The following is a 27,135-nucleotide window of genomic DNA, read 5'->3' on the forward strand; positions in this document are numbered from 1 at the left end:
TATAACATAGTTTCAGGCTTCAACATCCATCATTCCTTGCGTCCAAGCAAGGGACACCTGTTTTATTTTTACAGGTGAGCACGCCATTTGGTGCCCAAAATGGCTGGGATTGGGTAAAGTCATGGCTAGTGATGGCATTAGGACACAGCACTTCATTTATATTCCCGTGTCCTTCAGCGGGTGGGCATTTCTCCGGCATGGCAGAAGAGGCCAGAAAACAAAAGTTACATTCTGGGGCACTTGTCCAGCAATGAATTACATATCTTCCATCCCCATTTCTGTTTCTTCTCCTGCGCAAGAACTGACATCCCACGCCAATGTGTAGTCTGTACCACAACAGACCCACTCATTAGGAGTAATTATTTTGGTTCTAAAATAGAACCCATTTTCTTGTATGTCATTCTGGGGGGGGGGGGGGGGTGGAAGCAGTTCTCTTCGTTTAAATATTATTGTAAGTCACATCAATGTTCTAACATTTCCTCAGCGATGACAGGCTTTGAGTGGAATACAAAATCTCTATTCTAGTTGAATATTACAATGAAATGTGACCACAGTTATTCTTTGCTTCCCACGAGGTCCCTGGTAACCATTCAGATTAAGTTGGAGGCTGCAATGACCCCAAACCGTGTTTCAGTTTCTCCTCTCTCTTGCACCTGCTTCACTTATTATGATGTGTTCCTTTCTTCTTTCCTAGTCTATACCTGCATTTTAGTCCCCTTCTCTTTAAGATACATTTGCTCGCTCCACGATGGTCTCCATGAATGCACAGTCCCGGCTCCTCCCCGAGATGTCGCGAAGTGCAGCTGTGGGTGGCGCGACCGAGATGAGAAGGGCGCGCCTTCGCGGGGCCGCGCGGTGTCGGGGCCGAGCGCTGACTGACTTGTGCCAGGAACAAGCAAGGAGACGGAGCCTCGCCCGTACTCGACTGCTATCTCCAAGGGACTGACTGAGCAGAGAGAAACGTCAGCGCAGGTACGTGCCATCCCATCACCCCCGCCCCAAGGCAAATACTGCTGTCTATCTGCTTGGCAGCGGCTGCAATCGTGGGGTTGGGGGAGTGACTGGATTCCTTGTTGTTGCTGTCACTTTGGCCAGTTGCAAGGATGGTGCGTGAAAGTTTTTACAATTGACAATGTCACATCGCCCTTCCATTTGCTACTTATGGAGAGCGGAGGAGCTGCAGGCAGATAGGAGACCAGTGCGGATGGGTGACTTACTGTCCCGTTACTGCAAGCTTAGCCCAGAAAGGGAAGCGCATATTTACTTTGGGATTATTTTCTGTCTCACTAAGGGGAAGTCTTACTAAGGGCAACCCGGCCTTTCACTTAATTATGTCCTGGGAACTAAATGAAAGGGGCGCATTATGAATATTTATCCGCATGGTTCAATGCTGCAACCTCCACACCGATTCTGAAGTTACTGTATTGTTGGTTTCAACAACAGTGAAATGAAAATTAAAGTGACAAGAAGTGTTGTAAGCTCAATTCATTTACTGCGGTTCGAGCCAACTTTGGTATACTTTAGAATCTCATTTGCGGAAACCGTTCTTGTTGACTTACATGTACGTGCGATGATGTAATGAAGTGAACACAATATGTGTTATTACACAAAATAGGGGTCTAGATTTTAAAGCAAAAAGAAAACCGATGTGGGGGTCACACGTGTTACATAATAGTTCTGTTTGAAAATTAACAGGCTGTATGAGCAAGTTGTAGAGATGTTGCCATATGTAACGAACAGCTAAACATACAGTGGTTTCGGTAGCAATGTGAATGAAAGTTGGTGATCAGCTGTTCCTCTTTCCGCATTTAAATCCCCCACCAAAACAGGACTAAAGTGGTTTTCTAATGAAAGGTTTAAAATGAAGTTTTAGTGTGAAGTAAAAAATTAAGCGCTTATATAGTTTGTAAATATTTTCGCCACAGCAACAGCTTTAATAAATTTCTTAGCATTGCTTTTTATGTTATTAACCTTCTTGCATTAATGTATGTCAAAGGGAATTAGAACTTAAATGGATTATAGTGGAATGTAATGAGTGATTTTAATTCAGTAAAATGTTAATAACTCGCATCTTTGGAAGGTCATAATGAAATAAATTGCAATGCCCTAGTCAACTGCTGCTAATTTGCAGAAATTGTAATAAGGCGCGTGTTAAAACAGTTGAATCGATAATTATTTTCAACTATATTTCGTTAGTTAGGTAAAATCTGAGATGCTGACGAGCTTGCAACAAGTCATTGCTTCTTCCTGAAGATGTTACATTTTTGTTTTCTTCTTTTATATTAATCTAACATTCTACTGTGCTGAGTTTGATCATCTTCGCCAGAGTAATGGTTGTGTAATTGGCCTCAGTATCCCTGTATAGTGTTGGGAAAATCGCCCAGAGTTCCTTCTCTTGATTGCTATACGGCATCGTTTGCTGGATATGGTCTGTGTGGACGTTGGGTAAGGACAGGATTGGACTTGGCTGTGAAGCACCATGTAGTAGAATAGCCAGCCAACACACACTGTCTAGGCTCTCACATGAAGAATGGCTACTTGGGTGAGATATTGGAGGACGATCACCCTTGCCCTGTGGTGTCTTATATGATGAACTGTGTTGTAACTGTCCAGTTTGTGTTATCTATGGATTGTTGCACAGTGTTCTACAAATTGGAAAATTGTGTTACAGTTATGGATAGTTCAAACAACAACAATAACTTGCATTTATATAGAGCCTTTAAGGTGGTAAAACATCCCGAGGCGATCATAGGAGCAATATCAAAAAAATTTGACACCAAGCCACATAAGGAGATATTAGGACAGGTGACCAAAAGCTTGGTCAAAGAGGTAGATTTTAAGGAGCGTTTTGAAGGAGGAGAGAGAAGCAGAGAGATTTAGGGAGGGAATTCCAGAGCTTAGGGCCTAGGCAGCTGAAGGCACGGCCGCCGTTGTTGGAGCGATTAACATCGGATATGCGCAAGAGGCAAGAATTGGAGGAGCGCTGAGATCTCGGAGGGTTGTAGGGCTGGATACGGGCAGCAGAGTTTTGGATGAGCTCAATGGAAGGTGGAAGTTGGGAGGCCGGCCAGGAGAGCATTGGAATAGTTGAGTCCCAATTATTCCAGTACTCTCCTGGCGTGGATGAGGGTTTCAGCACCTCATGAGCTGGGGCAGGGGCAGAAACAGATGATGTTATGGAGGTCGAAATAAGCAGTCTTGGTGATGGAGCAGATATGTGGTTGGAAGCTCAGCTCAGGGTCACATAGGATGTCAAGGATGTGAACGGTCTGTTTCAGCCTCAGTCGGTGGCTAGGGAGAGGGGTGGAGCTGGTGGCAAGGGAGTGGCATTTCTGGTGAGGACCGAAGACAATGGCTTCAGTTTTCCCACTATTTAGTTGGAGGAAATTTTTGTTCATCGGGGAATTAATGTGACAAATCAGAGACGGTGGAGGGATCGAGAGAAATCGGGGGAGGTTGAGCTGGGTGTCGTCAGCGTACATATGGAACCTGATGTGTTTTTGGATGATGTCGTCTTGGGGCAGCATATAGATGAGAAATGGGAGGGGGCCAAGGATAGATCCTTGGGGGTCTCCAGAGGTAATGGTGCGGAAGCGGGAAGAAAAACCAATGCAGGTGATTCTCTGGCTACGACTAGATGGATAAGATTGGAACCAGGCGAGCGCAGTCCCACCCAGCTGGACGACGGAAGAGAGGCGTTGGAGGAGGATGCTGCAGACAGGTCGAGAAGGATGAGGAGGGATAGTTTACCACAGTCACAGTCTCATAGGATGTCATTTATGACTTTGATAAGGGCCGTCTCAGTACTGTGGCGGGGTGGAAACCTGATTGGAGGGATTCAAACATGGAGTTGCGGGAAAGATGGGCACGGATTTAGGAGGCGACAACACGTTCAAGGACTTTGGAGAGGAAAGGGAGGTTAGAGATGGGGCGGTAGTTTACAAGGGTGGGTCAAGGGTGTTTTTTTTGAGGACGGGGGTGATGACGACAGTTTTGAAGGGGAGGGTTCAGTACCTGAGGAGAGGGAACCGTTAACAATATCAGCTAACATAGGGGCCAGGATAGGAAGCTGGGTGGTTAGCAGTTTGGTGGGAATAGGGCAGAGGGAGCGGGAGGTGGGTCTCATGGTCAAGATGAGCTCGGAGAGTGCATGAGGCAGAGATAGGAGAGAAACTAGAGAAAGATACAAGTTCAGGGCTAGGACAGGGGGCAACCTTAGGGGAAGTTCGGCTTGGTGGACCTGGGAAAGGGAGGGAAGTGGCAGAGGCAGCTGAATGGATGGGTATCAATCCTAGTGACAAAGTAGTCCATGAGCTCCTCGCACTTTTCGTTGGAGGTGAGGGTGGAGGGGGGAGAGGGGTTTATGAAGACGGTTTGTAGCGGAGACGAGAAGCCGGGGGTTATCTTTGCATTCCAGGATGATCCTGGAATAGTGAGCAGTTTTGGCAGAGACCCAATAGTGCTTTCTCAACCTCTCCACTCCTCCCAAAACAAACAAACATACGCACCCATCCGGGTAATCAAGCAAACCCCTAGATTCTCAATCCAACTTTACAAATCACACTTAAAATTCTGACAAGTTACATTCCACAAATGATTTATTCATGGCTCTAGCAGCGCCTGAACCATCTCATAGTAGAGATTGATCATTTTCTATCCTTATAACCTTCAATCCCATTTTTTTAAAAAGGTATTTTTGTAAAAGTTAATCGAATAAATCATTACCTGCTTTTGCTGGGAGCCTATTGAACATATCCATTGCTCTGGGGGTCAGGCAATAAAATTCTCCAAATCTGCAGTCTTGCCTGAAGAAAACAAAACACAAATACATTCAAAGCTCCATTTTCTCCTCGCACACAAACAGTAATCAATTTATTTCTTACTTTGCAATAGATGAAGTGGGCTTTGAAATTCCGGTATCTATATGAAGAATGTGTTACCTTTTCCAATTGTAACACTCCATATATGTTTGCTCTTCAACTCATTGCATCTGGATACTTTCCAGCCCAATCTAAATGCAAAAAGTTTTAGGAAGCTGCCTATTGCTTTTTGAGTAAAATTCATTCATGTACTGCTTCTCCATATAGTGCGCTACAAGAATGATGTTGAAATGAACGGGAACAGCCCTACTTATACAGTATAACTCCTCTTCCTCCCAGCATGCCTTTTAAGAGCTGAGTAGCTTTAATGTTATGATGAGGTTCATACCATGGTAAATATGCGACAATAAAATCAAATTTAAAAATGCATGTCCTGAGAGTTAAATTCAACTAATCTTAAAACTGAGCTAGAACACTAAGTATGTTCTTTCTTATATCTTTCACATTATAGTATCTCATATGTACTTCGGTATTCTGTAACTTATTTAATGCTATAGCTGCCTACTTACTGTATTCTGAAATAGTAAATTAATTCCTGTTATAGTAGAGTGGAATCCTCTTGTATTAAACCCTTCTATGCTGAAGTTCTTATGGAGAAAAAGATAAATTGTAGCATGTGATGCAACTGGCAATGAAATTACTACCTGGTGTTGGTGAAAAAGGAAAAAGAACACAGAAATGACCTGTAACATTAATCTGTTTAACAGTAGTCTGTCAAATAGCAGCTTATGGGGCACATCGTTTGTGTTCAGATGCTAGAACAACATGAAACCATGTTTAATTTCTGTTGGCTCCAAGCTTCAGATGACTTGAGACTGTTACACTGCAGTTTTGGGAATATATTTCACAAGATGTTTGGACACCATTGCTTCCAAAAATGTACAATGAATAACAGGAGCCTACTGTCATTCTTGCACTTTTCAAATTGGCTATTCCAGTTTTGTCATTAAAACAAGTTCAGGATCATAATTTTTTTGAAGTGTGGAGTCAGTAATGCTCCTTTGAATTAAATTAAAACATGCCTCAAAATTTGTTCAAAATCCAGATTAAAGGTTCTATGCGAGTGTATGTTATGTGAATAATGACAGTAGCTGGGTGGGGTCCTATCTGCACTTTGAGTGTGATGGTGGATTAGATTAGAGTTTTTTTTAAATAAAACAATGTGATAAAGGTTAATAAGTAACAAAAGTGAAAGAAATTTAAATAAGGGAGTAAATTGAAAAGAGAAAAGATTTTTCAGCTGGTAATCTAGATAGCCAAATTAGGGTTGCCAAACCTACAGGATTGTCCTGGAGTCTCCAGGAATTTAAGGTTAATCTCCAGGATACCCTGCTGGCAACCAAGAAGAGAAATCGAAGGGACATTTAAAGCAATTATGTTTTTATTTTCATTTGCTTTGAACACTTTTGTTTATTAGTTATAACTGGGCTGTTTGAACAGGTGAGGCAGTTAGAGGCGGGAGGCCATGTGCTGAAACCTCCAGGGATACGTCCAACCACATTTGGCAACCCTAAGCAAAATGGATCTTGCCCCACCCTGCAAATGCAGTAGTTGGTCGGCCTCCCCTGCTTGCACACCTAGCCACCAACCTGTCTGCTCCTGCAGTCTGCTGTGCTGCCTGCCATCCTGCCTGCTAGAACACCTGACTTCCTACCTTTAGCTGCAACCCACCCCTCCCACTGACCTGCTTCCACAAGGCCCCCCGAGTTTTATCTGCATCCCACAATCCACGTGGCTTGTTCGTCCAAAGGCATCTCTGTGAACCCCCTGAATTGAAGGCCAAATTTACAAATATCATTTTCCTCTGCTTGCCTGCCAGTGTCCGATTGTACCTGCCCCAACACTCTTCTCCCAACTCTGAGCAGCACTGTTACCCCTCCCCCCCAGCAATGATCAGCATTCTGACCTTTGCCCTCCTTCACTGAGCACCTTTAAGTGTCCTGTGTCCCCACTCCAGAGAAGAATTGTCCCCTCAGCTAGTCTTAACTATGACCGCGCTTGCGGCTAGCTAGGCTCCATACCAGCAGCAGACCTCGCAATGTCTGCCTTCACATGATTTGATTAGGGATATCTTATGTTCATCAATTTCCTGAAAACGTATAAAGAAGTTATGCAAAAACCATGAAAAGAATGACAATCTTTACAATAGTTTCCAAGATGTTGTTCGCTGCTGATCATCAGTAGGTCAAAACAGATTTGTTTTTGTTTACATTTTGGTGGAGTACTTGTAACCCTTTTATAACTCTGTCAAATATAAGGAGGAAGTTTTATTGGCTGAGATTAAGCCACTTAAACCTGATTTTCCTGCTGAACTTGTTTCCATTTACCACAGTACATCAAAGGCAAAATACTGCAGATGCTGGAAATTTGAAATGAAAACAGAAAATGCTGGAGAAGCTCAGCAAGTCAGGCAGCATCTGTGGAGAAAGAAACAGAGTTAACATTTCAGGTCGAAGACTTTTCGTCACAACTGGAAGATGTTAAGAGTTAACATTTTTGAGCAAGTAGAGAGCTAGGGAGGGGAGGAAAGAACAAAAGAGAAGGTCTGTGAAAGGGTAGAGGGCAGGAGTGATTAAATGACAAAAGGGATGATGGTGCAAGGCAAGGAAGGTGGTAATGGGACATCGCCTTCACATGGTCCATCTCCCACTCTTCCCTTCCCTTCCTCGACTTCTCTATCTCCATTTCTGGGGGTTGGCTGTCAACCAATATCTATTATAAGCCCACCGACTCCCACAGCCACCTTGATTACACTTCTTCCCACCCCGCTTCCTGTAAGGATTCTATTCCCTTCTCGCAGTTTCTCCATCTTCGTCACATCTGTTCTGACGATACCACCTTCCGCACCAGTGCTTCCGATATGTTTTCCTTTTTCCTCAACCGAGGATTCCCCTCCACTGTAGTTGACAGGGCCCTCGACCGTGTCCGTCCATTTTCCCGCACTTCTGCCCTCACCCCTTCCCTTCCCTCCCAGAACCATGATAGGGTCTCCCTTGTCCTCACCTTCCGCCCCACCAATCTTCACATTCAACGTATCATCCTCTGCCATTTCCGCCACCTCCAGCGCGATCCCACCACCAAACGCATCTTCCCCTCTCCTCCCCTTTCAGCATTCCGAAGGGACCGCTCCCTCCGCGACACCCTCGTCCACTCTTCCATCACCCCCAACACCCGCTCTCCCCACTGCACCTTCCCATGCGAACACAGGAGATGCAACACCTGCCCCTGCACCTCCTTCCTTCCTGCCATCCAGGGCCCCAAACATTCCTTCCAGGTGAAACAGCGATTTACTTGTACTTCTTTCAATTTAGTATACTGTATCCGCTGTACACAATGCGGTCTCCTCCACATTGGGGAGATCAAACGTAAACTAGGTGATCGCTTTGCTGAACACCTCCACTCTGTCCGCAAGCATGACCCTGACCTGCCCGGTCGCTTGCCATTTTAATTCCCCTTCCCATTCTCACTCTGACCTCTTTGTCCTCGGCCTCTTACACTGTTCCAATGACACTCAACGTAAGCTCGAGGAACAGCACCTCATCTTTCGTTTAGGCACTTTACAACCTTCCAGACTCAACATTGATTTCAGTAACTTCAGATCATAACTACTGCTCCCATTTTTTCAGTGCTAGTGCTGGCAATGGTTCTGCTGCTGCCATTTACAGCTACTCCTGATCAATCTTTTGTTTCTTAACCTGTCCCATTACCACCTTCCTTGCCTTGCACAATCATCCCTTTTGTCATTTAATCACTCCTGCCCTCTACCCTATCACAGACCTTCCCTTTTGTTCTTTCCTCCCCTTCCTTCCCTCCCCCCCCCCCCCCCACACACTTTCCCTGGCTCTGTACTTGCTCAAAAATTTTAACTTTTTTTTAACATCTTCCAGTTCTGACGAAAGGTCTTCCACCTGAAATGTTAACTCTGTTTCTTTCTCCACAGATGCTGCCTGACCTGCTGAGCTTCTCCAGCATTTTCTATTTTTATTCCATTTATCACAGAGTGCTTAAGGCAGTTGGGGCTATTGTTTGTGAGTCACTGACTCATCTATTCAATAGCTCATTGAGGTCTTGGCTGGCTCTCAAGAATTCTGGGGAGGTTCCTGTGCTTCCATTATTGAAGAATTATATCCTGAGAATTAAAAGTCTGTCAGTTGTAGAAAAGCTACTGTAGATGATTAATTTAATTGAGTTCTTTGAGGAAGTGAATCAGAATTGTGGATGATGTTAGATTTGTTGTTGATCTGAAGTTTGATTTCCAAAAAACCTTTGATTAAGTTCTGTATGGAAGAGTAGAAAAGAGTGGATCAAATGATCCATTGTTCAAAATGATCAAATATTCCTATTAGATTATAGGACAGATGGGTAATTGGTTAAACTCCCATAGGCAAAGAGTTGCCATTAATGGAAACAGATCTCAATGGGACCAGGTCACGAGTCGGGGTCCATTAGGCCTATATTGAACCATTGCTGTTCATTTTTATTAATGAATTGGATGAGGGCATTAATGGAACCATTAGTAAATTCACAGATGACATAAAATCAATAGGTTGCAAGGCAATTTACATAAGTTAGGGAAATGGGCCTGTGTGTGGCAGATGTCCTTCAAAGTGGGCAAGTACAGTGTAATGGATTTGGGGTTGGGAAACTCCAGACATATACTCTGCTGGAGTATGTTAAAGGTAATGGATTAAGAAAGAGACCTGTGGGTAATAGCGGATAGGTCATTGAAAGTACACAAGCAGCATTAGGTGGCTGCAGGGAAGGGGAATACTGTATTGGGTTGTATTTCTAGGACCATTAAGTATAAAACAAAGAATACAATATTTAGGCTATATAAGGCTTGGGATGTCTGCATTTGGAGTTTGAGCCCACTTATGAATTCTGCACATGGTGAGGAATATTGAGGTTCTGGAGAAGGTGCGGAAGAGGTTGTGCAGAATGATACCTAGCCTTAGGGCTCTTAGTTATCAGGATAAACTCAAGCAAGGCTCACTATATTAACGGGGAGGCAGGGAGGGTGCGGGGGAGCGCAGTAGCGTGGGGAAAAGCCCCACCCCCGGCCTTGCCGATAGTAACGGTCAGTAGAGGCTGAAGGCTGCGGACAGTGATTGGGGCTGGGGTGGGGTGCGTGGGGAGTGAGGGCATTGAGGCTGCCTTTGGGAGGATGAGGGAAGCAAGGACATCGGGGCTACCTTCAGGAGGGCGGGGTGGAGTGGGGGAAAGCGAGGACATCGCGACCACGATCAGGGCTGGGGGAGGCTGAAGGCTTCCTTGCGAGGCCTGTGGGGAGCGCTCCTGCTCCTCCTGGCCCACTAGGAGTGCTAAAAGGAGCTGATCTTCAGCATGCGTCATGGCCAGACAGCACCTCCCACCTCGGATCTGCTGCCGGGAATCCCACAGCTCGGGCCCTCCCCTCACTTACTGTTAAATTTAAGTCGCGCCGCCAATTATGTCATCAGGCCACGGCTTTGAAATACTAATTAGGCCTCCGCCTGTCTTTTGCGGGAGCCTGGTCGATGGCCTGATTTGCATTTGTTAAATTTTATACGGGCGGAATGGGGCCGGGCTGCTCGATCCTATTATTTTAACCCCGACCCTTTCTCGCCAGTCGGGGGGAGGGGCTGGGGCGGTTAAAATCGAGGCCCAAGTGTTAAGGTTATTTAGAGAAATATAGATTTTGTGCGGATGCAATTGAGGTTTTTAAAATGGGAGAGGATTGGATACAGCCAATTGGATAGGTTATGTGAGATGGAAAGGGATGGTAGGACAAGGGGGTATGCATATAAAATTCTTGATGTGGAGATGCCGGTGATGGACTGGGGTTGACAATTGTAAACAGTTTTACAACACCAAGTTATAGTCCAGCAATTTTATTTGAAATTCACAAGCTTTCGGAGGCTTCCTCCTTCCTCAGGTGAATGCTGTGGAAATGAAATCCTCGAACATCTCGCATTTATAAATCACAGAACAATACCTGGTGATTACAGACATTCTTTCCAACTGCCCGTTGCCAAGGCAATCAGTGTGCAGACAGACAGGTGTTACCTACAAGGTCTCCGAATATACAAACCACCAAAAAAAAGAGATAGAGAGGCAGAAACATGGAAAAGACAGCAAATGACCAGTTATATTAAAGACAGATAACATTTGTTCGCTGGTGGGGTAACGTGTAGCGTGACATGAACCCAAGATCCCGTTGAGGCCGTCCTCATGGGTGCGGAACTTGGCTATCAATTTCTGCTCGACGATTTTGCGTTGTCGTGTGTCTCGAAGGCCGCCTTGGAGTACGCTTACCCGAAGGTCGGTGGCTGAATGTCCTTGACTGCTGAAGTGTTCCCCGACTGGGAGTGAACCCACGGCGAGGAATCACTAAAGAGACTACACGATAACATCAACAAGTTCCATCCCACCATCAAGCTCACCATGGACTACTCCTCAGAATCAGTTTCTTTCTTGGACACACGAATCTCCATCAAAGACGGGCACCTCAGCACCTCACTCTACCGCAAGCCCACGGACAACCTCACGATGCTCCACTTTTCCAGCTTCCACCCTAACCACGTCAAAGAGGCCATCCCCTATGGACAGGCCCTGCAAATACACAGGGTCTGCTCAGACGAGGAGGAACGCGATGGACACCTACAGACGCTGAAAGACGCCCGAGTAAGAACGGGATATGACGCTCGACTCATCGATCGACAGTTCCGACGGGCCACAGCGAAAAATCGCATAGACCTCCTCAGGAGACTAACACGGGACACAACCAACAGAGTACCCTTTGTCGTCCAGTACTTCCCCGGAGCGGAGAAACTACGCCATGTTCTCCGCAGCCTTCAACATGTCATCAATGACGACGAGCACCTCGCTATGGCCATCCCCACACCTCCACTACTCGCCTTTAAACAGCCACCCAACCTCAAACAGACCATCGTTCGCAGCAAATTACCCAGCTTTCAGGAGAACAGCGTCCACGACACCACACAACCCTGCCACGGTAACCTCTGCAAGACATGCCAGATCATCGACACAGATACCACCATCACACGAGAGGACACCACCCACCAGGTGCATGGTTCATACTCCTGTGACTCGGCCAACGTTGTCTACCTCATACGTTGCAGGAAAGGATGCCCCAGAGCATGGTACATTGGCGAGACCATGCAGACGCTGCGACAACGGATGAACGGACACCGTGCAACAATTGCCAGACAGGAGGGTTCACTCCCAGTCGGGGAACACTTCAGCAGTCAAGGACATTCAGCCACCGACCTTCGGGTAAGCGTACTCCAAGGCGGCCTTCGAGACACACGACAACGCAAAATCGTCGAGCAGAAATTGATAGCCAAGTTCCGCACCCATGAGGACGGCCTCAACGGGATCTTGGGTTCATGTCACGCTACACGTTACCCCACCAGCGAACAAATGTTATCTGTCTTTAATATAACGGGTCATTTGCTGTCTTTTCCATGTTTCTGCCTCTCTATCTCTTTTTTTGGTGGTTTGTATATTCGGAGACCTTGTAGGTAACACCTGTCTGTCTGCACACTGATTGCCTTGGCAACGGGCAGTTGGAAAGAATGTCTGTAATCACCAGGTATTGTTCTGTGATTTATAAATGCGAGATGTTCAAGGATTTCATTTCCACAGTATTCACCTGAGGAAGGAGGAAGCCTCCGAAAGCTTGTGAATTTCAAATAAAATTGCTGGACTATAACTTGGTGTTGTAAAATTGTTTACAATTATAAAATTCTTAGGTAAAGAATTAGATTCCAGGAAGTCTTTTTGTAGAGAATCATTGCCTTCTGGAACAGACTACTGAAACATGTAGTGGTTGGTCCCTTAAAAGGGAGCATAAAAGTTCCCCGGAGAGGAGGGCATTTCCAGTTATTGCTGCTTTGCTGGTATTATGAGTTATGGGCTACCATGGTCTCCTGGAGCCTTGCTTGATTGCATTATGGAGTTGGATAGGTTTATCTTGAGTAGGTCATGTGTGTTTTTTCTCCCCCAGGAGAATGCGTAGTTAAGGAGTGGGCCAGTGATTTATATGGTTGCATTGTGGTTAGCTGTGGACAAGCCCGATGGGCTTTGGCCATCTCTCAACAGTACTTTTTTATTTAGTAAATTGATTTATGAAAGGTATATGTATAATTAAACTATAGATTGTGTAGGATTTAAAACATGTTTTCATAATGTTTTATGAAAATCGTGAATTGGGACATTTACGCTGTTGTACCTTTTAAGTTGTTAAAAATAAAGCCGCAATCAACAGTCACTAGACTGGTTTTTCAAACTTCAAAGGAGCCAACACACTCTATCCTGAATTCGCATAATTTGTTTATTCTGCCTAAAGGGTAGAAAATTGTCCTCTGCTGTATGAAATTTTACATTCGGTCATAGCTAATGTTTTGCATGTAGAAAATTTGTTTAAAAATTGACGACCAACAGGAATGTGACATGTAATTTCAAACTAGTATAATGGCAGCTTGAGATGTAATTTTCAATTTTTTTTTCATGTTAAAATCATCTAGCTTGAGATGGACAAAATTTGCAAATCATGGACATGAAGCGGCCAGACCATCATTTCATTATTTACTGAAATATTAGACTGTTAAGATTCTGTTTGCTGAGATTAACCTTCAATGGAACTGCTTTTAACTTCAAAGGGGAAAGAATATGTAAAACACAAGAATCTTTCAGTGAGCAGCAGTTCTACCTTTTTGACCAGTGCCTGTTCAGGATGGAAAGAATTCCATAACTAAGTGAATTAAGTAATGTAGCAGGAGACTGGATCATTTCAAGAATTTTCCAGAAGAAGCTGGGGAAACAACAGACTTCCCAGTTGTATGTTTTGTAAATTAGCACTTTGTTATATAGAACTTGCCTCTATCTTTGCCTCTGTGAATCATCTAATTCGAAATAAATCTGATTTTGTATAAGGTGGTCTAATGTGGTACTTTTCATTTTCCAGATTGAAAGGAGATGCAGTGAGCATCCTTAATGAAATCGAGTAGACTTGTTACTGAGAGCTGGGATTTTTCCCACTAGGCTAGATAAAAGCAGTTCCATTGAAGATTAATCTCAGCAAACAGAATCTTAACAGTCTAATATCTCAGATAACCCTGCAAACTAGTGCCTTAATGGGGAGGGGAGTCCAAGCAAGGAAAGCAGCAAATAAGTTACCAATTCTGTATACTAGTAGGCTGCATGCTTTTAGCTGGTTAATCTCCTGCAGTATCATGTTTACACTTGGGGCCCCTTAAACCTTGGCTTTTGCCAATCTGTGTCTAAATTCTCTGGGCTTAAATAAATGGAGTGTATTATTGTGGAGAGGGAATGTGCATTCCATATTGGACTAAAAGAAACTCTACCGTTGTAGATCTCTAAGTAGCTTGATTTGGAGAGTTTCAAGCGAGTTGATGGGTTCCATGGCCCCGATTTTCAAAGGAAATTGCGGGTGCGTTGGAGGTGGGGGGACTGTGAAAATCAGGAAAATCCCGAGCGGGTGAGGAAGCCGGCTCCAACTGGCCGACTTCCAGGTTTCCCACAGACGCGCCTGTGTGCGAGCGCACTTCCCGAATGCGGAAGTCCCGCCGGCTTTAATTGCCGGCGGGATGATAGTCAAAGAACCAAATGTACCTCATTGTTTAACCGATTTTAAACTTACCTGGGTTGCTTTCCCACTGCTTGCAATTCATGCCTGGTGAAACCAGACATGAAGGGCCGGATCAGGCAAAAATAAAGTAAATAAATTAAATAAAAAACCTTTGCACAAAGTTTAAAAAACCAAAATAAACCTACCTTTCCACCGATGTCACCTGCACCTCCCTGCTCCGATGTCCGATGTTCCCCCCCCTCTGATGTCCTTTTCTCCCCCCGATGTCTCCCTCTCCGATGTCCCTCTCAGCCCCCAAGTGTCTCCCTCTCTGATCTCTCCCTCCCCCCAACTGATCTTCAGGCTGTCAATCAGGCTGGCTGCCGGCCGCGAAACCCGGAAACAACTTAAATCACCATCAATTACATCGCGATTGCTTCGGAAAAGGTACGTTTTTAAAAATTCGGTTTTGCCACGTGCATCTTCACCCCCCCCCCTCCCCCACCTCCCGCCGCTGCCATCTACCACCATTTCAAAATTGAGCCCCCCTGTGTCTGACACTGGCTAACCAAAACAAAATATTTTTGTAAAAAATTGTATATACATACTAGGTAAAGGGCTACACTTCAGTCACATCAGATATTAAATAGCTTATATATATCACAGTGCCAGATTCTGTATATTTGATTTAAACTGTGCATACTGTATGTCTCATGATATTGGAGGACGGGATAAGCTTCACTAATAATTGAATCTGTTCACTTCACTAGCGTGTCAAGTCAAATGGAATAGCTGTGTAATTGGCATCCTACATATAAACAATTTAGGTTTCTTAAGACACAGACTAGTGCCAGCTTTTACAGGAGAAGGCACACTACCACTACCTTCTCAGAGCAATTAGAGATGGACCATTAATGCAGTCATGCCAGCGTCACCCACATCCCAATGAAAAACTTATAAAGTTATGTATTTTATGTTAACATATTAAGTTGGCAGTAAATTTGCTGCTCATTTGCATAACCACCCCTCAGTTGCATTTTGTTCTGCCCCATTGTGGTATTGATAACATTGATAATATTGCATTAAAAGTTCTAAAATCCAATTTACAAATCATCAGATTTGCTGCCAAGTTGATCGGTTACATGGTGCACATTTAAGCTCCTCAGGAACGAAAACTTATATTTGGTAAATTATTAACATTAGGCAATAATGAATGGATGCACTTATTTTAAAGAATATTCTGTAATAACAAAATTTACATTTTGGATTATTTTTACAATAAAATGAATATGATCTTATCATTTTCACTTTTTAATTCTTTTTAGACCTGTACACAATCAATCATGAGGCTCAAAATGCAACCAAGGTTTTTAATATGCCACATACCAGTGTTGTGGCTTCTTCTGACTCTTGAACCTCTCAGCAGTGCACAAAGCGAAGAAGAGCTGGTGGTCACAACTAAACAAGGAAAAGTAAAAGGAACTCTGTTAAATGTCCTTTCGGGATCAGTCACTGCTTTCCTGGGCATACCATATGCAGAACCACCCATTGCTGAACTTCGATTTAAGAAACCAGAACCTCGAAGACCCTGGTCTGGGCTGTGGAATGCAAGCAAATATCCAAACACATGTTACCAGTATATATACAAATCTTTCTCTGGTTTCTCCTGGGAGGAAATGTGGAATCCTAACACAAACCTTAGTGAGGATTGTCTGTATGTCAATGTGTGGGTTCCTTCACCAAGACCAAACAAAGCAGCTGTGATGATATGGATCTTTGGTGGGGGCTTTGTGTCCGGCACCTCTTCCCTAGCAACTTATGATGGCAGATATCTAGCTTACATTGAGAATGTAATTGTAGTTTCCATGAACTACAGATTAGGTGCTTTAGGTTTTTTGGCTTTGTCTGGTAGCCGTGATGTTCTTGGGAATATGGGATTATTTGATCAACGTTTAGCACTTAAATGGGTTCAGGATAATATAGCAGCATTTGGAGGGAATCCCAGAATTGTGACCTTGTTTGGAGAGAGTGCTGGAGCAGCATCAATACATCTGCATATTCTTTCACCGAAAAGCCATTCTCTATTTACTAGAGCTATAATGCAAAGTGGCTCCTCCAATGCTCCCTGGGCTGTTGTACAAGATGCTGAGGCAAGACGTAGGGCTACAATTTTGGCCACACGCCTTGAATGTCCTTACAGTAATGATACAGAGCTAGTGAGCTGTCTTCGTGGTAAACAACCCCAAGAAATAATAGACAAGAGTCAAGGAATCTTAACAGGTGGTCTTTTATCTGGCTGTGTTTTTATACCTGTAGTTGATGGGGATTTTCTCACTGACCTGCCTGAAAAATTAATTAAAATGAGAAACTTTAAGCAAATCCAAATCTTAGCAGGTGTGAACAAAGATGAGGGGACTTATTTTTTGGTGTATGTAGCTCCTGGTTTCAGAAAAGATACAGAAAGTCTCATTACTCATGAAGAATTCCTACAGGGTATAAGGATGTCTTTTCCTGACGCTAGTGATATAGGAGTAGAGGCTGTTGTTTTCCAATATACAGATTGGACAGATGAGAACAATACAACAAAGAATCGTGATGCTTTGGATGATGTGGCCGGAGACCGCAATTTTATATGTCCACTGATGCATTTTACTTATAAGTTTGCAGAATGTGGAAATACTGCCTACGTCTATTTGTTTGACCATCATGCATCCAATGCAGATTGGCCAGGGTGGATGGGAGTTATGCATGGTTATGAGATTGAATTTGTGTTTGGAATGCCTCTTGATGGATGGCTCAATTACACTACAGCAGAGCAGACACTCAGCAGAAACATGATGCACTACTGGGCAAACTTTGCAAAAACTGGGTAAGCCATCAGTCTGCACAAGCTAAATATACATTGCTTCATGTAAATACCAATTTGCTTTCATTGTTGTATTTCCCCTCTTTTGTTATACCATTAACCTTGTGTTTTAGTGATTATTTCAGTGCTGATTTGTAAAATAGAACGTTATACTAACTTTATAAAGAAAGGAAATCAGGTGTGCCGAATATAAACTATTTATTATTCAACCTGTATATATAAATACATTAGGCAACCATTCAAACAAGGAAACTAGGATATTGTTTCTTTAATAATTTTTAATTTGCAGCAATCTTATGAAAGCTATATAATGCCTTTCCCTTCCCCACTGTCATACTATACTTAAGACTTTATTCTGAATAACCTCTTCTTACTGTTGCTAGGAAAAAAATAATATGCTGTTGCTGAAAACATCAGAAAAAGATTTATGTTTGTTGTCCCTATTTTTTTTTCTTTTCTAATCTTTTTTTTCATAGAGTCTCTGTGATTCAGTTTGAAGGCATTTTTAAAATGTGCTTACTGAAGTTCAGTATTGATCTTCCATTCTGGAGCAAGAATTTCTTGTTTTGTAAGAAAATTCATCGATCAAGGACAAGTATTGGTTGATACTGCTTTGAACAGAAATGTCTTGGTTACCTTCGACCTTGCTTTGGTTAATATCGGCTCTGAGATTCAGATTTTGTACATCTGCCACTGAACACTTCTAGTTACAGATGATCAGAATTGATTGTGTTCTTGCCCTTCAACATAACACTTCAAAAAGTAGGTAGCCTACTCACAGCTTTTGAGGAGAATCATATACATTTCAATGTAAGAGGTTATTGTGCCTATTTTGCCAGTGTTAGATGCACATCAGAGCTGTTTACTGTAATCCCATTTCTCTTCCTTTGCCCTGTACTTTCTAATAATGATCTCATTGCCTCTGTCAGTTGATTATCCTGCTCTGGTCAAGGCAGGCCTGGAAACTCAGGCTGCCGTGATAAGCTCAAACTTTCTGTCATTATACAGTGTGCAAATATGTGTGACACTTCAAAGCTCAGGATGTAAAGATTGATATTGTTGCAACATACATGTAACCTGATCAAAAGTGGATCATATACAGACGGACTGTGCTAACAGATAAACTCACTGGGGGCCCTGAAAGGGTTACTCATTTGCAATCCTTCCAACTATTTTGCTAATGTTTTAGAAATTACCAGTTCCGCTTAAAGTATTGTGATTATGCTGAGGAATATTCTTCATGTTGTGCTACTGCTTTTCTCAAAACAGATGGACTTAAATATCATATTTTTACTATTCTTATTTCAAAAGTAATCCAAATGAACCCACAATGCAAGGAATGAAGTGGCCTGAATATACACATTTAGAACAACAATATATAATTTTAAATGCTGAAGCACCAAGAATTTATAGGAAACACCGTGCCCAGCAATGTGCCTTCTGGAATCAATTTCTTCCCAAACTCCTTCAAATGACAGGTATGAAAGATATTTTCCAGAATATAACCTGATATTTTTCATTATGTTTGATGTACAAATTATTTCTCTTTTTGTTAAGAAGGTACATGTTTGTTTACAATAAACAATCACATACTAATGGTTTGTTTTTCCATCAGTTCAGTACCATAAATTTATATGCCTATAATCTTATTACATTTTTCATTCAGGATAGCCCACAGAAGCACAATAAGAGATTTAATAGAAGGACTTTTGACAAGGTTCCTATAGACAAATGCAACAAAAACAAAATAAAATATAGAATATTGTACCTCACAAAATTAGTTATTTATTTAATAATTATAGTGCATAAAATTGAACGTATTGTGCTGATCACAAATGCTAAAGAAGACAAACTAGTTTAGTTCCATTAATAGGTAATTTATAACACTGTGCTTTTTACTATTTTCATGAATCAAGGACTAATTACTTTAGAAATTAACAAATCAAATTCAAGGTGGTGAATGCAATCAGTTTTGGAGTTTTTCTACTGTCTGAATCCCTCGGTGTTAAATGCACGCAAGCTTATCGGGAACCATCTGTACGATTGTTTTCAGACTTTCTACTCTACCTAAATTGGCATGTAACTGGGAAAACTTGAAGTTGTTAAATCCAGCTGTGGATTTTGGAAAGTTTAGCTGAGCGGACCAACAAATAATTTGGAAATCTAAGCCTGCAGCCCTTACTCAACTCGAGGAAATCAGAGCACCACTGGCTATGGGCAGTGTAAACACATTACCATGAGTGAGGCACTAATATTTAATGCATGTGATGTGTTTTGGTATCTTTAACATAATTAGGCTCAATATTTGCATACAAAGCAGGTGGTGCCTAGGTTCCTACTTACTGCTGCTTTCCAGAGCCGCCATGGGGAACCTTGCAAGTTGACCATTTCTCTGACTCAACCATCCCGCTAAATCAAACGTTTTTTATTCAGGTACGAATTTAAAATTGTGTCCCCATTCACATGATCACTCTGCTATCCAGGAAGTCAATCATTTTTTTTTGGTTCTAAGCAAACAAATCTCTTGGCTCAGTTGACAGTGCAGTCAGAATGATTCAAATCCTGCCAACAACAACTACTTGCATTTATATAGCGCCTTTAACGTAGTAAAATGTCCCAAGGCACTTCACAGGAGTGTTACCAAACAAAACTTGACATCGAGCCACATAAGGAGATATTAAGATTGGTGACCAAAAGCTTGGTCAAAGAGGTAGGTTTTAAGGAATGTCTTAAAGGAGGAGAGAGAGAGAGAGAGAGAGAAGTGGAGAAGTTTAGGGAAGGAATTTCAGAGCTTAGGGCCTAGGCAGCTGAAGATACAACCGCCCATGGTTGAGCGATGATAATTGAGGATGTGCAAGAGGCCAGAATTGGAGGAGCGCGGAGATCTCGGAGGTTTGTAGGGCTGGAGGAGACTACAGAGATAGGGAGGGGTGAGGCCATGAAGGGATTTGAAAACAAGGATGAGAATTTTAAAATCAAGGCATTCCTGGACTGGGAGCCAATGTAGGTCAGTGCACACAGTGGACTTGGTGCAAGTTAGGATACGGGCAGCAGAGTTTTGGATGAGCTCAAGTTTACGGAGGGTGCAAGGTGGGAGGCTGGCCAGGAGAGCATTAGAATAGTCGAGTCTAGAGGTAACAAAGGCATTATTAAGGGTTTCAGAAACATAGAAACATAGAAAATAGGAGCAAGAGTAGGTCATTCGGCCCTTCGGGCCTGCTCATTCAAAATGATCATGGCTGATCGTCTAACTCGGTACCTTGTTCCCGCTTTTTCCGCATATCCCTTGATCCCTTTAGCATTAAGAAATATATCTATCTCCTTCTTGAATGCATTGAATGACTTGACCTCCACTGCCTTCTGTGGTAGAGAATTCCACAGGTTCACCACCCTGTGAGTGAAGAAATTTCTCCTCATCTTGGTTCTAAATGGCATACCCCGTATCCTGAGATTGTGATCCTTGTTTCAGGACTCCCCAGCCATCAGGAACATCCTCCCTGCATCTAGTCTGTCTCGTCCTGTTAGAATTTTATATGTTTCAATGAGATCACCTCTCGTTCTTCTAAACTCTAGTGAATATAGGCCTAGTCGACCCAATCTCTCCTCATACGTCAGTCCTGCCATCCCAAGAATCAGTCTGGTAAACCTTTGTTTCACTCCCTCCATGGTAAGAATATCCTTCCTCCGATAAGGAGACCAAAACTGCGCACAATGCTCCAGATATGATCTCACCAAGGCCCTGTATAACTGCAGTAAGACATCCCTGCTCCTGTACTCAAATCCTCTTGCAATGAAGGCCAACATACCATTCGCCTTCCTAACTGCTTGCTGCACCTGAATGCTCGCTTTCAGCAACTGGTGTACAAGGACACCCAGGTCTCGTTGCACCTCCCCTTTTCCCAATCTATCACCATTCAGATAATAATCTGCCTTTCTGTTTTTACAACCAAAGTGGATAACCTCACATTTACCCACGTTATACTGCATCTGCCATGTTCTTGCCCACTCACCCAACTTGTCTAAATCACATTGGAGCCTCTTTGGATCCTCCTCACAGCTCACATTCTACCCCAGCTTTGTGTCGTCTGAAAACTTGGAAATGTTACATTTAGTTCCCTCATCCAAATCATTGATATATGTTGTGAATAACTGGGGTCCAAGCACTGATCCCTGTGGTACCCCACTAGTCACTGCCTGCCCCCCGGAAAAAAGACCCGTTTATTCCTACTCTCTGTTTCCTCTCTGTCAACCAATTCTCAATCCGTGCCAGTATATTCCCCCCAATCCCATGTGCTTTAATTTTGCACACTAACCTCTTGTGTGGAACCTTATCAAAAGCCTTCTGAAAATCCAAGTATACCACATCCACTGGTTCTCCCCTATCTATTCTACTAGTTACAACCTCAAAAAACTCCAGTAGATTTGTTAAGCATGATTTCCCTTTCATAAACCCATGCTGACTTTGTCCAATCCTGTTAATGCCTTCCAAGTGTTCTGTTAACACATCTTTTATAATAGACTCTAGCATTTTCCCCACTACTGATGTTAGGCTAACTGGTCTTTAATTCCCTGTTTTTTCTCTCCCTCCTATTTTAAATAGTGAGGTTACATTTGCCACCCTCCAATCTGTAGGAACTGTTCCAGAGTCTATAGAATTTTGGAAGATGATCACCAATGCAACCACTATTTCCAGGGCCACTTCCTTTAGTACTCTGGGATGTAGATTATCAGGCCCTGGGGATTTGTCAGCTTTTAGCCCCATTAATTTCCCTAGCATTGTTTTTTTTTACTAATACTGGTTTCCTTCAGTTCCTCCCTCTCACTAGACCCTTGGTTCCCTAACATTTCTGGGAGGTTATTTGTGTCCTGCTTTGTGAAGACAGAACCAAAGTATGTTTTTAATTGTTCTGCCATTTCTTTGTTCCCCATTATAATTTCCCCCATTTCTGTCTGGAAGGGAGCTACATTTGTCTTCACTAATCTTTTTCTCTTGACATATTTATAAAAGCTTTTACAGTCAGTTTTTATGTTCCCTGCTAGTTTACACTCATACTCCATTTTTCCCCTCTTAATCAATCTCTTTGTCCTCCTTTGCTGAATTCTAAACTGCTCCCAATCCTCAGGCTTGCCGTTTTTTCTGGCAATTTTATATGTCTCCTCTTTGGATCTAATACTATCCCTAATTTCTTTAGTAAGCCATGGTTGAGCCACCTTTCCTGTTTTATTTTTGTGCCAGACAGGAATGAATAATTGTTGTAATTCCTGCACACGTTCTTTAAGTATTAGCCTTTGCCTATCCACTGTCATCCCTTTTAGTAAAGTTCCCCAATCTATCATAGCCAACTCGCACCACATACTTTCGTAATTTCCTTTATTTAGATTCGGGACCCTAATTTCGGATTCAACTACTTCACTCTCCATCTTAATGAGGAATTCTATCATGTTATGGTTGCTCTTCCCTAAGGGACCCCGCACAACAAGATTGTTAATTAATCCTTTCTCATTGCACAATATCCAGTCTAGGATCGCCTGTTCTTTAGTTAGTTCCTCAAGGTATTGGTCTAGAAAACCATCATGTACACACTCCAGGAATTCCTCCCCCACAGTATTATTGCTAATGAAGCAGATGAGCTGAAGCAGGGGCGGAGATGGGTGATGTTATGGAGGTGAAAGTAGGCGGTCTTGGTGATGGAGCGGATATGAGGTTGGAAACTCATCTCGAGGTCAGATAGGACGCCAAGGTTGCGACCGGTCTGGTTCAGCCTCAAACAATGGCCAGGGAGAGGGATGGGGTTGTTGACGAAGGAATGGACTTTGTGGCGAGTCCGAAGACAACGGCTTCGGTCTTCCCAATATTTTGTTGGAGGAAATTTCTGCTTATCCAATACCAGATGTCAGACAAGACTTCAGGACATAAACTAGGCTGCACTCTTGTATCGTACTGAAGGAGATTATCTGAGTTTTGTCCTGTGGATGGGATGTTAAACTTAGATTCTATCTGCCCGGTCTTCAGGTGGATGTTAAAGTTATTAGTTATTCATTAATAGTTACCATTGCTACAGCTTTATACAACTCGATTTAGCTCTGTGTCCTTAGCTGATTTGAAGTGGTGTATCAACTGATGATGAATAATGGTTAAGGAACAAATAAAGCTTATGGCCCGGATTTTCCTCTGAACGGCAAGCGAACAGCTCCAGCCACTTGTTAGACTTGCACTTACCCTTAAACTTTTCTTGTGTTTTTTCACGGCAAGCTCCCCTCAAAGGGCTGAATCCAAAATGGCGCCCTCTACAGGGCATCTGGGACCTGTGTGAACAGGCCAAGCAACTGTCTATCCCCTTCACCAATCAGATTAAAGTAACTGCTGAGCAGCAAAGAGTCAGAACCAGGAAGTGTAAGTTAGAATAGTGAATTCAATGTTAGATCAAGTACAGAAAGCGAAATAAAGAGGGGGTAAGAAATATTGAATCAAGAGACAGAGATAAAAGAGACAGAAAGAAAAAGTAAAAAAATAATTTAAAATGTTTTTATTTTTTTTAATTGTCCAACAACAATTAAAATCTAAAGGAATGAGACTCCACACTTGTAAAAGTTAATTTACTGTGACAGAGAGGTGGTTTGGCAGTAATTAAGACTTACCACGCCGTTAAACGTGTGCTTAGACTTAAAATAACTTGACTTATCTTTTCAAGTCGAGATTAGTTCGTATCCATCAGGGCAGTGCAGGAACTTCACACCGTTTCATTCATTTGAACGGTGAGTCAGCCGGTGAGATGTCATTCTCGTGGAGTTTACAGAGGAGCAGGGTGTCTGGTAGAGCAAATTCCGGTTTTCTGCGTTTGACTGCGCATGTGTGGTCACTGGAAGTTGCTGTACCAGATGCACAGAAATAACGGTGGGCCCTGTTAGTCTCACTGTTATTTTCAGAGGAAAATCTCACCCAATATTTGTTCTCTTTTGTTTTTGTCTTTGTCTTTTTTTTCCCCATTCTTAGAATAATAATGGGAAAAGTGCCAGGAATCTTATGCACTACTTGCTTTGCATTAATATCAGCCCCAATCTGGTGGTATTTACAGAAGTCTTTTGGCACAGCCAAAAGAGGATAAATACCACATGGAGCACAGTTTGCAGTGACATACCTTTTTGATATTGAGTTCAGAAACAAAATTAGCACACAGAGCTTTATGCCTATGCAAAGGCACCAGTGAAAAATGTAGATTAAAAATCAGCACAGTGCAGTTTGTGACAATAAAGCTATTTAAAATATGTTTTTGCTACTAAAACTTGATCATTTTTGTGCAATGTTGTAAATGTTTTAAACATTGATTATAAATCTCTGTGCAGGACAAGTGCTGTATATTAAATTAAGTTCCGTACTGGGAACTACCACTTAAAAGTCCTAATTATGAATTGCAACTTTTTTTCAGCACACATGGATGAAGCAGAACAACAGTGGAAGCAGGAATTCCATCGATGGAACTCTTACATGTCAGACTGGAAAAATCAATTCAGTGCTTATAACCGCAAAAAAGATAGCTGTACCAATACTTAAGCAATAGGGTTTACCCCTGCAAAATGACTTGTGTAGTTTAAATGGCATACATGCTTTGTGACAGACAGAAAAGACTCCATTTGGCCTAAAAGCTTGCCATCGCCTCAGTGGTAAAATAGCCTTAAATTAACTCCTAAGTGCAAAAAACATGTTATACGGTATTTACAAGATGCATTATATGCAGGTGCCCATCTATCACTTTCAAGATCACCGCACAGACCACATCATATTTTGTCCAAACACTTTATTTTTTCTCCACTCTTTTCTCATTCATTCTCTCCTCCTTATCCTTTTCCTTCCATTTTCTCTAGCATTTTGCTGTTTTTGCTTTTATCCTGTTTCTTGGTTTCCACTTCGCGCAGAAGATACTTCTCAGCTCAACTCTTCCACCTCATTTCTGTATCTCCACCTCTCTCTGACTGTTGCTAGTATGAGAGACTGGCTTAATGTGGAGCACAATGTTACATTAGGATCTTAAAAAAAAATCGAAGGATATTTGGACACTAAGGGCATTAAGGAATCTGGGGAGAGGGCAGAAAAGGAGAGTTGAGGTCGAAGATCAGCCATGATCTTATTGAATGGCGGAGCAGGCTCGAGGGGCCGAATGGCCTGCTCCTTTTCGTATTTCTTATTACTGTTTCACACGAAATCTGACCTGATTTTTTTACACCTATTCTTTTCGTAAAAAAACTTCATCTAAAACAGGGAAAGCAATTAATATAATTCAAAAACCCTATGTTTGGAAGCAGGTCTGCCATAAATTAAATAATGGAGTCAGATAGTTATGGAGATATAAACAGTTCTGTATGTCAGACTGCTAGCCTGTTATGTAATCTTATGCATAGTGATAGTTTATATTTCCACAGACTACCAATTTAATATTGCTTTGCAGTTTGTTTCTCGCTGAAGGACTGCTGTCCACCATTGTATTTTACATTTATTTGCTTGCCTGGCTGCTGTGCTGTACTTGTTATCATAAAATATATGAAATTCAAGAAAGTACTTTAAGAAAGAGAATGTTAAATCTCTATTGTAAGTTTTTCATGAGATTCTGTCCATGTCATAGATTTGACCTAATCTGTGAGTGATGATGCATTTATGGCAAGCCTTTCAAAAGACTAAACTGCTTTGCATGAGTAAATGTGACCAGCAGACCTCAATATCAGTGGAATATTCTGTTAATTGTGTGAGAGCAACAACCTTAGAATTAAAATAACTAGGAAATGTTTTTTTTTAAATCTTGGGTGTGTTGGTCAGAAAGTCATGGGCCCAAAACCCTGATTTTTTAAAAATCTATTGTGGACCGGATATTGGGCACCACGGACCTGCAATTTCCTGACCAGGGCTCCCTGAGAGCGCTGAAGCTCACCGGAAGCATGCAATTGGGGAATCATCAGTTATATTTTCATGTTGGAAATATTTTAGGGTTGAATAATCAATTTTAGTTATTCCACTAATAATTTTAATTTTCTGACTTTTTAAAAAAGTGGATATATTTTGGATTTAAACTTGCATTACATATTACAATACAAATGTCATGTACCTTACAATTTGATTTCAGAGTTGGTGCAGTGTGTTGTGTTGTGTTTTCTCTGGTCTTCCTGGGACATGTGTGGTTTACTGTTGGAAAAGAAGCATCAGAATTTACATTGTCTAGCATTTTGAGATGGGGTACTGGATTTAGCACATTCTGAATTATCCAACATAAATCAATTCAGATTAGAATTAAAAGATCAAACAATGATATATTAAAAACAATTTGTTTTGATTTAACTTCGAGCAAGATAATATCACCATCATTGTAATCATTGCAGCACAACAATTTAAAATTACCACAGTATAACCTTAGCTAGGTTCAGTTCAACACAACATATTTGCTTAAAAATGAATGTACTACAGTACATATTGTGAAGTTATTTTTAATTTTATAAGAGTAGTAATTAACAATTGCATACTTTCTGTCCAAGTCTGTTAAACTGATTCTAAATAAGTTGCTATCATCTTATCCCATTAAATTCAAAGTGTGTACTTATCTTCTCTCTGGTTCCACCTTGGGCCAACACAATTTGTTTTCAACTCTCTTGTGGTTTATCAGCAGATTTATTTTCTTGTTACTATATTTTATGTACTTGGGCTATTGTTAGATTATATTTCCTTTTCTGCAGTTCTGCTTCTCTTTAAATATTTATTACATTTTTATACTGCTCAAAGTCTTTCTCATCATCTGACAATCCGAGCTCTTGAC

At 42.1% G+C, this 27,135-nt stretch overlaps 1 protein-coding gene across 1 annotated transcript; it reads left to right on the forward strand.

Annotated features, from left to right (window-relative positions):
- The first annotated feature begins 889 nt into the window (after positions 1 to 889).
- LOC137331523 (cholinesterase-like) lies at positions 890 to 26,663 on the forward strand. Its single transcript, XM_067995362.1, has 4 exons — positions 890 to 972; positions 15,798 to 17,341; positions 18,650 to 18,816; positions 24,766 to 26,663. Exons 2-4 carry the CDS (start codon positions 15,816 to 15,818, stop codon positions 24,888 to 24,890), a joined length of 1,818 nt encoding a protein of 605 aa, XP_067851463.1. The 5' UTR covers positions 890 to 972; positions 15,798 to 15,815; the 3' UTR covers positions 24,891 to 26,663.
- The last annotated feature ends 472 nt before the right edge of the window (positions 26,664 to 27,135 follow it).

The sequence above is a fragment of the Heptranchias perlo genome, chromosome 13 (assembly GCF_035084215.1).
Source record: "Heptranchias perlo isolate sHepPer1 chromosome 13, sHepPer1.hap1, whole genome shotgun sequence".
NCBI classification, from domain to species: domain Eukaryota; kingdom Metazoa; phylum Chordata; class Chondrichthyes; order Hexanchiformes; family Hexanchidae; genus Heptranchias; species Heptranchias perlo.

Coding starts and splice junctions, on each gene's coding strand:
- LOC137331523 (XM_067995362.1), top strand. CDS start 15,816: ATGAGGCTCAAAATGCAACCAAGGTTTTTAATATGCCACATACCAGTG. Junction 17,342..18,649: donor GCAAACTTTGCAAAAACTGG/GTAAGCCATCAG, acceptor TTATTTCAAAAG/TAATCCAAATGAACCCACAA. Junction 18,817..24,765: donor CAAACTCCTTCAAATGACAG/GTATGAAAGATA, acceptor ACTTTTTTTCAG/CACACATGGATGAAGCAGAA.